The following is a 13,822-nucleotide window of genomic DNA, read 5'->3' as shown; positions in this document are numbered from 1 at the left end:
ATGAAGTCCAGTTTACCTGTGTTTACTTTTATAGATCCTACTTTTGTGTCATATCTAAGATATATTTTCCTAACCCAGAGTCATAAAGGTTTTTTATGTTTTCTCCTAGAATTTTATAGCTTTAGGTCTTACATGTAGATGTGTGATCCATCTTGAGTTAATTTTAGTATAAGTGCAAGGCATGAACCGGAGTCGTGGTTTTGCATGTGGACGTCCGGCCGTTCTGGCCTCGTTTGTCCTGAAACCCATCCTTCCCCTCCCCCCGCCCCGGGGTCCGTTGGCATCTGCAATGAAAACCGGCCACCGTACCTGAGAAGGGTCTGTTCCTGCTCTCTCTGCTGCCCCGTGGCTGTGTTTGTCCACCCTTATGCCAATACCAGTACCACACCATCATGGTTACTGTATCTTTTTAACAGATCTTGAAATCATGCAGTTTGTCTTCAAACTCTGCTTTTCATTTTAAAATTTGCTTTGGCTATTTCAGCCCCTTGGCATTTGAATATATATTTTTAAATGTTTGTTTCTATCAAAATTCCTGCAGGATTTTGATTGATATTTCATTGACTCTGTAGATCACTTTGGAGAGAATTAGCACCTTAACAGTATATATTTCAGTTGATAAATACAGTATATCTCTCCATTTATTTGGCTCTTCTAAAAACTTTTCCAGCATTTTTTTGTAGCATTCAATGTACAGGTATTGCACCTATTTTGTTAAAATTATTCCAAAATAGGTTATATTTTTCACACTATTGTAAATAGTGTTTTAAATTTTTTTCCAGTTGTTTACTAGTCTATAGAAATGCATTTGGTTTTTGTGTGTTGCCCTTTTTTAGTTCCGGTAATTTTTTTAGTGGATTTCTTAAGATTCTATATGTTTGATCATATTGTCTATGAATACGTTTTTACTTTTTTTTTATGAATTATTTGTCTTTAGGAACACTTATTTTTCTGGCTTTATTGCAACGTGTGTAAGATTTCCAGCTGTGTCAATAAGAAATGTTAAAAGTGAATATGACTTGCCTTGATTCCAACGGTAAGGGGAAGGCATCCATGTTTTCATGTTTGAATTGTGACGCTAACTGTGGGTGCTCTTCATTAGAAAGCTCCCTTTTTTTCCTGATTTCCTGAAAATTTTTATCATGGCTTTAGTTCAATGATTTTTTTAATCTATTAAAATCATGTGTGGTTTTTCTTTTGCAGTTTGTAGTAAATTTCATTGATGTAGTAAGTTTCATTGATTTTTGAATTTCATTGATGTAGTAAATTTCATTGATCTTTGAATGTTAAATGAAAGCTTTATTCTCAGGATAAACCCTACTTGGTTATCATGCGTAATTTTTTCTGTATTATCAATTTGATTTGCTAACATTAAAAAAAAATTTTTTTTTTGAGAGAGAGAGCCATGTGTGTATGTGGGGGAGGGACAGAGAGAGAGGATCCCAAGCAGGCTCCGTGCTGTCAGTGCAGAGCCTGATGCGAGGCTCAATATCATGAACTATGAGATCATGACTGAGCTGAAATCAAGAGTCAGACACTTAACTGACTGAGCCACCCAGGCACCTGATTTGCTAATATTTTTTGTTAAGAATTTCTTGTGTGTTCCAGATACATAGTAGCCTGTAGTTTTGGTTTTATTTTTTCTTGTAATATCTTTGTCTGGTCTTGGTATCAGGATAATGTTCATCTCAAAATGAATCGATAAATGTGCCTTCCTCTTCTAATTTCTTATCAGAGATCATGAACTTTTCTATTCTTGAGTCAGTTTTGTGTCTTTGAAGGAATTTGTTCATTTCATCTGTGCTCTCCAATTTAGGCATAATTTGTTCATGGTATTCCTTTATTATCCTCCGATGTCTATGAATTGGTGGTGCTGTCCCTCTTTTATTTCTGGTATTAGTAACTAGTATCTTCTCTCTCTCTCTCTTTAAGTAGGCCCCATGCCCATTGTAGAGCTTGAACTCATGACCTTGAGATTGAAAGTTGCATGCTCTACCAACCGAGCCAGCCAGATGCCCCAGTGTTCTCTGTCTTTTTATCTTGATCATTCTAGCTATTCTAGCTAGAAAGTTCATTGAATTTTATTTATCATTCAAAGAACCAGTTTGGGTTTAATTATTTTTTTCTATTGTGTTTATTTCTAATCTTATATTTATTCCTTCCTTCCTTTTTTCCACTTGTTTTCAGTTTACTCCTTCCTTGAGGTAGCCTTTTAGGTCATTGAGTGTAGACCTTTCTTGTTTCCTAATGAAAGAATTTAAAGCTATAAATATTCTTCTAAGAACTGTTTTAGTATTCCACATATTTTGATATGTTCTTTCCCTTTTTAAAATTCAATTCTAGATATTTTTTAATTTGTCTCATGCTTTCCCTTTGGACCCATGATTTATTTAGAAGTATGTTGTTTAATTTCAACAAATTTCTGAGTATTTCAGGTATGTATCTCTTATATATACGATATAACTCAACTCCTTCTAAATATGTTGAAACTTTGTAATGGCCTACCACATGGTCTGTTTCTATGACTGCTGTACTTGAAAATAATGCTGTTGGGTAGCTTTTCTATGAACGAACGTTATATCCGGTTAGTTGATATTTTAGTTTAAGTCTTCTCTAGCCTTACTGATTTTCTGCATACTTTTTCTCTAACTTGCTGAAAGGGGTATTGAATTTCCAACTATAATTGTGGATTTTCGGTTCATTTAGATCTGTCACTTTGTGTTTTGTGTATTTTGAAATTCTGTCATTACATGTATACATATTTAAAATTGTCATGCCTTGATGAGTTGGCTGCTTTATCATTATAAAGTGACCCTTTGTGATATTTCTTATTCTGAAAACGTCTTTGTTATTACTATGGACGCCTTCAGCTGCTTTATGAGTATTTGTTACGTGGCCAATCTTTTTCTCCTTTTACTTTTACCCTAACTTTTTACTTAAAATGTATTTCTTATAATTAGTGTTCTCTTCATTCTTATACTTTCTTTAAGCAGATAACCATTTACGCCATTGGAGTCTTTGCTACATTTATAGTCAGTTTTAATTAGTTTAATTAGCTGATAGATATTTTTATAGATTTGGTTGGGTTTAAATCTATAATCCTGCTCTATTTTCTGTTTCACACATCTGATAATTTTGCTCCCTTTGCTGATTTCTTTTGGTTTATGTTCTATTTTGTCTCGATCTCTCTTTTTAGTGGTTACTGTATGACTTACAATATGTATCTTTACCTCATCACTGTATACTTTCACATAATATTATACTGCCTCAATGTGGCAAAGATTATCTTTTTAGTAAATATTATTGGGACCATTGAAAGCTAGCTGGGAAAAGTTAAACTTAGATTCCTTCCCCGACACCACTAACAAGGCAAAGCTCAAAAAAAAAATCAGATATCTAGACAAAAGCGTGAAGAATAAAAGGAAAAAAAATGATGAATTTTCTTTAACCTGGTTATAGGTAAAGGCTTTCTAAATTTAATTTAATTTTTGAATGTGAAACCAAAGGTATGGTCTCAGGATAAACCCTACTTGGTTATCATGCATAATTTTTTCTATATTATGGATTTGCTTTGCCTTTTTTTTTTTCAAGTGAGAGAGCATATGTATGAGCAGGGGAGGTACAGAGAGAGAGAAAATCCCAGGCAGGCTTTAGGCTCTGAGCTGTCAGCACAGAGCCCGACATAGGGCTCGAACCCGTAAATCATGAGATCATGACCTAAGCTGAAATCAAGAGTTGGAGGCTTAACCGACTGAGCCACCCAGATGCCCTGAAGCTAAAAAAAATTCTTAACGAAAATATCCCCATAAGGAGAAAAGAAAATATCCCCATAAAGAGTCACAAGAAGAATTGACAGACTAGGAGTAACTATTTACAGGGTGAGTAAAGGTCTGATATTTTTACTATAAAACAGACTTTTAAAAATAGGAGGAAAATACCCCAAATCCTATGAATTGTCAGTCAGCAAACTATGGCATATGGACTGGCATCCTGCTTTTGCAAATAAACTTTTATTGGGACATGGCCATGCCTACCCATTCCCATGTCATCTGTGCAACTCTTGCCCCAGAATGGCAGAGTAGGGTATTTGCAACCAAGACTGTGCCCACTGCCCAGAATGTTTCCTATCTAGCTCTTTATGAAAAGTTTGCCAACTCCTCGTACAGGAAAATGGGCAAAAAATATGAACAGCCAATTCATAAGAAGATCTAAAAATAGCTCTTGAACATCATGTTCAGCCTTTTTTTTTTTTTTTTTATAATTACAGAAATACACTCTTGGTGGGAATACAAAATAGTTAAACATCTTTGGAATAGAAATTTGTAAAATATATATAGGACCTTACATTTGGATCCAGCAGGGCCAACATGGGAATTTACTCTGAACATACATTTCCAAAACTAAGGAAATACATATACACAAAGTAATTCTTGTAGCACTGTTTATAATTGTACAATATTGGAAACCACATAGCTCTCCAAGCCTCACAGATCGGTTGAATAAACCTAGGCTGTTCACACTGTGTGGTCCTACGCAGCTGCCAGAAGTAATGAGAAACCTAGTTATGACTTGGAACGAGGTGTCTTTCCAGGAGACAGCCGTGGTAGCGGCCGCCTTCGGGTGAAAGACCGGGGGCGTAGCGGAGCCCGCGTGCGTGGGAGGCGCACTGCAAGAACGAGCCAGAAAGCAGGGAGACTGGTCACCCCCAGAGGCGGGGTGGCTGGGTGAGTGGGAGTTCCGTGACATTGTTTTTAGTTTGTCCTAATACAGTTTTGGCTTTTAGAAGTTTGTTAGTATAATACAAAATTCAAAGCATAAACCTGAAATATAGGAAGAGAGAAAAACCCCTAAAACTGAAAGCAAGTAGAAATAACCCGTCATACCATAGCCGCATTTAAGGGAGTGACAGGGAGAGAGACAGAAAAGGTAAGCTGTGAACACAGTACGTACTGCGTGACCACAGTCTTGGACAAGTTGGGTATGAACAAAGAAATCTTGTGTTTTGTTTTAATTTTTTGAAGTTTATTTATATATTTTTGAGAGAGAGAGACAGACAGACAGACAGGAGGTCAGAGAAAGGGAAAGAGAAAATCCCAAGCAGGCTCCATACTGTCAGCACAGAACCCGAGGTGGGGCCCAAACCCACGAACTGTGGGATCACAACCTGAGACAAAATCAGGAGTCGGGCGCATAACAGACTGAGGCCCCAGGTGCCCTGAGATCTTGAGTTCTTGCTCGTTTTTTTCTGTAGGAGTATAGGTTGTACAACTTAGAAATTATTTTAAATACATCATAGTACTGAACAAAGGTGGGACCCAGGGTTCCGCTGCGGAAGAAAGAAAGTCCAAACATGAGTGGGAAAGGCAAGAAGAGCCTGCGGAGCAGAGTGGGATTGGAAGCATTCCTGAGGTTTAAGCATGTGTCTGTCTATGCTGTCCGTGTGCACGTGCACGCGGCCAACGTGCGTCCATGAGTACATGGTGTGCTTTTTTAGCTCTGGGTTCCGAAGGTGGCAAAGACCCTGCGGTGGCAGTGAGCACACCTAGCGGCCAAATCTTGATCCTCAACATCTTCCCACGCAGGAGAATGTGGACTTCTTAGAGAAATAGCTAATTCCAGGGCTGGAGCAGGGTAACCTAAAATGACTCTGAAGCATCTTGTGACAAATGTAAGGCAGCGCTTTGAAAAAACGATGGGGGCGTGTCACAGACCAACTCACATAGGGTCCCGCCGGCCGCGCCTGGGACAATTTGTACATGAAAATAGTTAAGAACTATAATGTTTTGTAACAATATAGTAGTCCATGAGTCACTCCTGATGAGAGAGAGATAGGTAACTGGCCGTGCTGAGTGTTGATGGGTAAATTTAAATGAGGTACTAAAATTGGAAAATGATATTGCAACTATTGAAGTAAAAATTGCTTCCGGCAAAAATGATCCAGGGGCTGTTAAACGCATAGAGAAAGTTCTGTGAGGATTAGGATACCTGCATGGTCTTCAAGTGCCTCCTCACATATTGCTTATTAGTTGCAGAAGAAAAAAATCATGACAATCAGTGTAGAACCCAGACAGCATTTTGGGTGATGAAAATCTGTCCCTATGAGGGTCGGTGGATGTCCCATACATCTGGATGTGATATGTGGATGGTATTTCAGCCAGGAATGCAGCATCCAAATTGAATCATGAGAAAACCTCAAGCAAACTCAAAATGAGGTACGTTCTACTTAATAAAACAAAAGAGCTGTATTCTTTCAAAATGTCAATTTCTAAAGGATGAAGAAATGTTCCAGATCAAAGGAGACTAGACAGGTGATGAGTTAGTATGGTTCTTGGTTCTAGAACTTGACTGGCCTCAGATTAGAGGACAGGATGCTGTAGAAGGACATGAGGGCATCAGCTGCCACACTTGCCCTTGGACATCGAGGTGTGTCTGAGGCTCTGGGCCCTGCTCACCTGTCCTCAGCAGCAGTGCCCTTGGCCGTCACCCCCCGTGTTGACCTTCGAGCACTCATCACCCTGTCCACTGCTCTTGCTCATTTACCTGTGTGCATGTTTCTGCTCGCTTTCACCGGGCAGGTGGTGAGCCGTCTGTGGACAGACTCTCATCGGTCACGTTGCTACTTTACATCCCCAAGAACATCATTTCTTAATGATTACTGAGGACATCAAAGAACTTTTAGTTTGGGTTGCTTAAATCTCTTGATATGTATCATATTAGAAGTTAAAACTAAAGATTTAAAAAATATTTATTAATCCATTTAAAAATAGCGTTAAGAAACTCATCATCTTCATGTAAATACCGCATATTTATGAAAGAATTTCTACAGCGAGGATCCGGTGAGAAGAGTGGGCTTGTTTTCCAGTGTGGCCAGTCTCGCTCACAGCCGGCAGGACGGAAGCACCTGGGCGCCGCGCCTTGTGCCCGTTCAGTTGGCGGTGGCTCACGTGCTGTGGGGCCTCTGGAGGGCTCACCGTGTGCTGTGCCGAGGGAGGGAAGGGCAGCGGCCTCAGGAACCCCTGAAAGCGTCTCTGGACCACTTAGAAAATCATTAGCTTAAAAAAAGTTCTAGTTCCTGGAAGGCCTTTAGTAAATATTTGTGGGATAAATTAATGAATTCCAAAGTGGCTTAGTGGCAGGGCGGTGCTTGGTCGGATCTGTGAGTCCCAGCGTGTCCGTGCAGTTGGCCGCTGGACCCCGTCTCCGTGTCCTGTCTCCAGAGGGATGGCGAGCTCTGGCCTCATCGCTGCTCTTCCCTGGCAGGTGTCCCTGTGAACAGCAGAGTGTCCTCCAAAATCCAGCAGCTTCTCAACACCCTGAAGAGGCCGAAGCGCCCTCCGCTGAAGGAGTTCTTTGTGGATGATTTTGAGGAGGTCTTGGAAGGTGAGAGATCTCTGGCGGGCTCCCGTGTCTGAACGGGGCGGCTGGCCCGGCCCGGGTTGTGGGCAAGTGTGCGTCAGGCGTGGTCACACTGCGACATTACAGCACAACGGGCTGACCCTCCCTCCGTCTCCAGCCTTTGTGGTCACCGTGTGTCATGACAAATTCAGCAGCACATGTGACTGCTGGCTTTATTTGAACAGGGAAAAAGCCACACTGCTCATAGTTGAGGACTTAACATTTTTCTCTCCTCTGATCCAGGGCTTAGGACTTGGTGACAAGAATACTCCTACGGTTTCATTTTATTTATGTTACTTCAATTTTTTTTAAGTAGGCTCTGCGCCCAACATGGGGCTTGAATTCACAACCCTGAGATGGAGAGTTAGTTGCATGCTCTACTGACTGAGCCAGCTGGTGCCCCCCTCGTTTCATTTTTTATTTAAACTTTAAATCTGAAATACTTGTCTTCCCCTGGTTTTAAAGTGTATTTTTGGCATAATTTTGCCCCCTTTTCAGAAATCGAGTCTCTCATTTATGAATGAGATACACATTTAGGAAAAAACAATATAGATTTATTTGTAAAAGAAAATGACCAAGAAATAGAAAGAAGTATAAACCTATAGAGAAGGGACAGAAATAAAGCCTAGTACAAGGTGTAAGCGTGCACATGCATCAGCCACGGGGCGCACGGCCCGCTCGGCCCTCTGGCCCTCGCCTCTGCTGTGCGGTGCTCACCCCACCGACTGCGGCCAGGCATCTCCTCACTGAGGGTCCACACAGCTTTTAGGGCATGGCTTTCCCCTTTGTCATCAGGTACCACCTTCCGGATGCAGAGTTCAGGGGTATAAATGCTGCTCTGGGCAGCCACTCTCACACGTGGGCAAGGTTGGCTACACAGCACAGGAAACAGAATAGATTTTACTTTATTTTTCTCTTTCAACCTGGTGATGGTGGTTTGCATGCGCAGACTGAAACACGACTCTGCTCACCTTTGTCCTTTTAAGCGGGACCCACACCTGCTTCTCAGGTGTCGGCAGGGTTGGCCGCAACCCCGCAAAAGCCTCAACGTCACTGCTCCTGTTCTGGGATCATCCTGGGGGGTTACAGTCACCATGGGCATCGTTGTCCAGGACGAATCTCCATCTGTCCTTTGGTCAGTTGGTCAGTGATTATTATAATGATAAGGAAATCTAGACAGATTATTGTAACCTTTTTACAGTTGGTGTTTTTTAAGAGAATGCTTAAAAACAGAATGTGTGGATGGTTCTATGAAGTGCTAATTTTTAAATTTCGATTTTGCTTACAGTGCAGCAGCCAGATCCAAATCAGCCAAAGCCTGAGGGCAGCCAGATGGTAGTGCTGAAAGGGGAGCCCCTGGCCGTGGGGACGGCCTGGCCACCATCACTGCTGGCCGCCTTGCAGCGCTGGGGCACCACGCAGCCCAAGGCCCCCTGTCTGACCGCCTTGGACACGGCTGGGAAGGCCGTCTACACCCTCACCTATGGCAAGTGTCAACAGAAAGCACTCAGGCTCTGGTTTAACTGTGGAATTGTCACATGTGTCATGTCGTACAACACAGACGTACAGCCTCATGAACACAGCAGAGCAGTTCCTGGGAAACCAACACCACTGTCAGAACAGTAGAGCATTTGATGGGCATTTAGGCTCTTTCCGTGATTTGGCTGGCTATTGTTGAAAGTGCTGCTCTGCACATTGGGGTACATGTGCCCCTATGCATCAGCACCCGTGTGTCACCTGGGGATTAGGGAGTGGGAGGGGGGCAAGCCATGAGAGACTCTTGAATACTGAAAATGAACTGAGGGCCGAAGGGGGCGGGGTGATGGTCAGGGAGGAGGGCACTCGTGGGGAAGAGCACTGAGTGTTCTATGGACACCAGTCTGATAATAAACTATATATGAAGTTGAAAAAGACCCAGTGGAACATTGGCTCCCTCCAGGTGCCCCTCCAGGACCCCTGCCTCTTCCTCCCAGCAGAGGGGACTATTCACTGACCCATGGTGACCAGCCACTGCTCTGGGGTCGAGGTTCACATCTATATATGCATCTCTGAACAACAGAACTTGGTTTTGTCTAATTTTGAACTTTGTATAAGTGGAATCAGTCATTGTGTTCAGCATCTTTTGGTTCCATATTATGTTTTGACGTAACACAGACCCTGAGCATCTGGCCTGACGCACCTGCACAGGGTGAATATTCTCCTGTAACCAGCACGCAGAGCATGTCTGGGTCTCCAGGCCCCATGTCCTTTCCAGCACGTGCCTCCTCACACTGGCACTAAACCGTCGTACACCCGGGAGCGCGGCTTCACTGGTCTCTCGGTTTTATGTCCCCGGAATTAGGCGGGACTCGGCCGTGCTGTGGCGTGAAGCTGTGGTGCGTCTCGGGCTGGACGTTGCTCCACTGTGTGAGTGTGCCCGGCGGCACGCGCGTCCTGCACGGTGGAGGGACGTGTGCACTCTTTCCACTGGGCTGTTGTGTCTAGTGCTGTTGCGAACAGCCTTGGGTGCATCTGTTGGTGAAGCACGCGCAGGCATTCGTGCTAGGAACGTGTGCACATACGCGTGGCCTTGTGCAGGGTTAGGACACACCCTCCCGCCGTTTCCACAGTGGCTGCCGCAACCTTCACTCCAGCCGGCAGTCTGGGCACACTTGTACTTGGTATTGTCTGTGCTTCATTTTAGCCTTTCCTATGGGTGTGTTGTGCTGTCAAGTGTTAGTGCAACTTATTTGCATTTCTGATGGCGAATGATGCTTTTTGTATGTTTATTGGCTATTTGAATATTCTCTTTTAGCTACTATCCAAATCTTTGGCTCATTTTTCTATTTGGCTGCTAATGTTTTCTTCTTTGTATGTTTCAAATACACGTCTTTTGTCAGGTATGTTTTGCAAGTGTCATCTTCCACTCTTTGGACTGCCTTTTAACACTTTTATTTGTAGCTTTAGATAAATGCCAAGTCCTAATCTAATTAGTCTAATTTATCGATATTTTCCCCTTATTATAGTGCTTTTTTGTCCTGTTTGCCAAACTTAAGGTCACAAAGATACTCTCCTACCTTTTCTTCTAAAAACTTGTTTCACTCTTCATATTTAGGTGTCATGACCCCTGTACAATTTAGTTTATGTGTGGCGTGACATCGGGGTCGTTTTCTTCCCGTATGAGTGTCTAATGACCTACTGCCCTTCACTGAAGAGGCAGTGCTTCGCCCATGGCCCCGTGGGGCTGCCTTGTGTGGCGGCTGGGGACGCGTGGGCGTGCTGCCGCTCTCCGTGCTCCCTGACCGGCGGTAGCCGTGTGCGACCTGGTGTCTGGTGTAGACTTAGGCTCTGTGATTGTTTCTTAAGGTTTTCCTGACTATTCGTGGCCCATTACATTTCTAAGCCACCTTTCGAATCAGTTTGTCTGTCTCCAGAAAGATTCCTGCTGGGATATGGATTGGCGCTGTGTCGATTCTGTAGTTCAATTTGAAGAGAATCGATGTTATTACAGTTACAGAACCTTCCAGTTCATGACTGTGGAGTATCCCCCCTATTCCAAGGCCTTCTTTAATTTCTCTCAGGGAGGTTTTATACTTCTGAGTACAGAGCTCTTAAGCACCTTTCATTAGATTTATTCCTGTTGGAATGGAATGGTTAGAAATGGGTGCTTATATATAGAAGTGCAATTGATTTCCTCAGATGGTGATTTTGTATCTAGTGATCTTGTTAAATTAACTTATTCTATTTTGTTTATTAGCAATTTGCCCATATTGGATGTCCTGTGTTCAGAATCAGGTCATCAGTGTTCTTTTGGCCTTTCTGATACTTACACCTTTCATCTCCTTCTTGCCTCACTGCACGAGTCAGAGCTGGCGGGACGACGTTGGAGAGCGGGCATTCTCGGCTCCTTCCCCATCTTTGGTGGAAAGCTTTGGGTCATGAAGGGTGATGTTTGCTGTAGTTTTTTTGCTTGTTTTGTAGTAGAAATTCTTTGTCAGATTAAATAAATTCCCTTCTCTTCCTAGTTTAGTGAAAGTTTTTTTTTTTAATAATTCATGGCTTTGGATTTTATCACATACTTTTTCTGCTCTGTGAAGATTATCACATGGTTTCTCTCTCCTCTCCACTGAATTTGATGAGTTGCACTGATTAACTTTGAAATGTTAAGCAGCCCTGGCATTCCTAGAACAAATCCACTTGGCTATGATATCTTCTTAACAAGTGTCTGGATTTGCATTAACCCATGTGTTGTTGAGGATCTTGGCGCCTGTGTTCATTGGAGATTGGCATGTAATTCTTTCAGGAACGAGCTCATTGCCCAGTGTGAGGAGCGTGGTTGTGGACTGCCTCTACCTGTTGAATTCATTTTTTTGGGTCTTTCTCTCCTTTTCTTCTCAGACTTTGATCACACTTACACTTTTGTTGAATCCTGAGTAGCTTTCATGTTCTTTTTTTGTATTTTGTATTCTTTTCTATATACTTAGTTGACTCTTGAACAATGTAGGGGTTAGGGGCACCATTGAAAACCCAAGTACAAGTTTTGACTCTCCCAGAACTTAACTACTTTTAGTCTCCTGTTGACCGGAAGGTTTACCGATAATGTAGGCAGTCAATTAGCACATATTTTTATATGTTTCATATACTGTATTCTTACAATAAAGTAAGTTAGAGAAAAGAAAATGTTATTAAGAAAATCATAAGGAAGATGGGGTGCCTGGGTGGCATCCGACTCTTGATTTTGGCTCAGGTCATGATCTCACAGTTCGTGAGTTTGAGCCCCATATCGGGCTCTGCACTGTGCAGAGCCTGCAAGAAAATCCTAAGGAAGAAAATATACATTTACAGTACTGTACTCTGTCTATTGAAAAGAATCCGCATGTAAGTGGACCTGTGTTTTTCAAGGGTCGTTTGTACTTCAGTTTGGACATTTTTTATTTTCCTTAATTCAAAATCTCTAATTCTGGTTTCTGAACTTTCTATTGTATTGTGAAATTCCTGAAGAGTTCTTAATTTAGATATTCTCTTTTTATTTCAGAATTTTCACTTCTGTATTCTAATTCCTATTCTAATTTTCTAGGAAAATTCTATATCATTCCATGCATTGTCTTCATTTCCCAGAATCCAGACATTCCTTTCCACGACTAAAGGTCTTTTTCAGTGAGCTCCAGGGCGGGTCACGTCCAGGCCTGCTGCTCTTGTCTGTACTTTCTCTTCGTTTTAGTCTGGGGACTTGTCTTTTGGGATGCCTAGTGCCTTTTTGATTGAATGATGGACATTGTGTGTAAGCAATTGTGGAGGCTCCCGATGATGTCATCTTCCGTGAGAGAAGTTCCTTCTTCTCTACTCTTGGTAGGCACCCTGGTGGCTGGTCGCTGCAGTCGAGGCAAGGCTGGCTCGGCCTAGCTCTGAGCACCTGTGTGTGCTTTTCCTCTAGGGTTCCCCAGCCCTGGGCTCTGTCTCATGTACTACTAAGAATTTCGCATTGCTTCGCAGAAGTTTCCAACATGGATTTTCAGCCTCCTGTCGCTCACAGCCCCAGGACTCAGATCTCCGAAGGGGAGGCTGGCTGTGCTCTCACGGCTCCCAGCCTCTGCCAGCAGCTCTGCTGATTTCTTCGTGCCTCAGTGGGAGTGCTCCACAGGCATGAGGCCGTGAGATACTCCGTCTCCTCTGGAGTCTTAACTCCTCTAGTTGTCTTTGCTGCCTCCAACAGATGGTTTCTGCATTTTACCCAGTTTTTTAAAATTCTTGTCGGTGAGGGCTCCAGTCTGCCACAGTACTCTTTCCTACTTGGAAGCAGAATCTCCTTCCATTTTGCTTTTAAGATTCATCCGTAATCTTAAGTATAGTTGCAGCACATTGATCTCTGTCGAGGAATGAACATATATCAAGATCTACATATCGGTTGATTATAATGTTGCTAGACATTTGGGTGATATCCAGGTTTGGCTATCACAAACTGCTGCTAGGAACATTCTGGAATGCGCCACCTGGTACATAAGCATGTAATTTTGTAGGGTATATACTTCAGAGTGGAAGTGTTGGGTCTGAGATTATGTGTATCTTCACATTTATCAGATAATGCCAGACTTTCCCAGTTTATGCTTACCTTATCAGTGTGTTAGCCCTGTTCCCAGCATTGTCAGGCTTATTGTAGCTAATCTTGTGACAGTATGATAGGAGTATTTCATCTTGGTGTTAATTTGCGTTTTCCTGATGACTAGGCAGGTTGAGATCTTTTCCTGGATTTTTTTTTTTTTTAATCATTGCATAGACAGAAACTTCACTTTTTATTATTATTATTATTATTTTTTTAAATTAGTAAGAGATTTTATTTTTAAGCAATCGCCATACCAGGGTGGATTGCAGTATGTACAAAGATACACAGTTATTTCATATCCCAACTACTTTGGGATCCCAGGTTTTTTTTGTTGTTGTTTTTTTTTTT

General features: G+C 42.3%; 1 protein-coding gene across 1 annotated transcript in view; it reads left to right on the top strand.

Annotated features, from left to right (window-relative positions):
- The window catches only part of DIP2A (disco interacting protein 2 homolog A), a gene marked incomplete at its 5' end in the record, with an annotated part of 87,019 nt that overhangs the window by 24,794 nt on the left and 48,403 nt on the right, over positions 1-13,822 (top strand). Inside the window, 2 exons of the mRNA XM_029940585.1 lie at positions 7,261-7,380; positions 8,684-8,881. Coding sequence (XP_029796445.1) covers positions 7,261-7,380; positions 8,684-8,881 — 318 coding nt within the window. The remainder of the gene's footprint in view (positions 1-7,260; positions 7,381-8,683; positions 8,882-13,822) is intronic.

This window comes from Suricata suricatta, chromosome 5, assembly GCF_006229205.1.
Source record: "Suricata suricatta isolate VVHF042 chromosome 5, meerkat_22Aug2017_6uvM2_HiC, whole genome shotgun sequence".
Taxonomy (NCBI): Eukaryota; Metazoa; Chordata; class Mammalia; order Carnivora; family Herpestidae; genus Suricata; species Suricata suricatta.
This window is presented reverse-complemented; position numbering and strand designations above follow the sequence as displayed.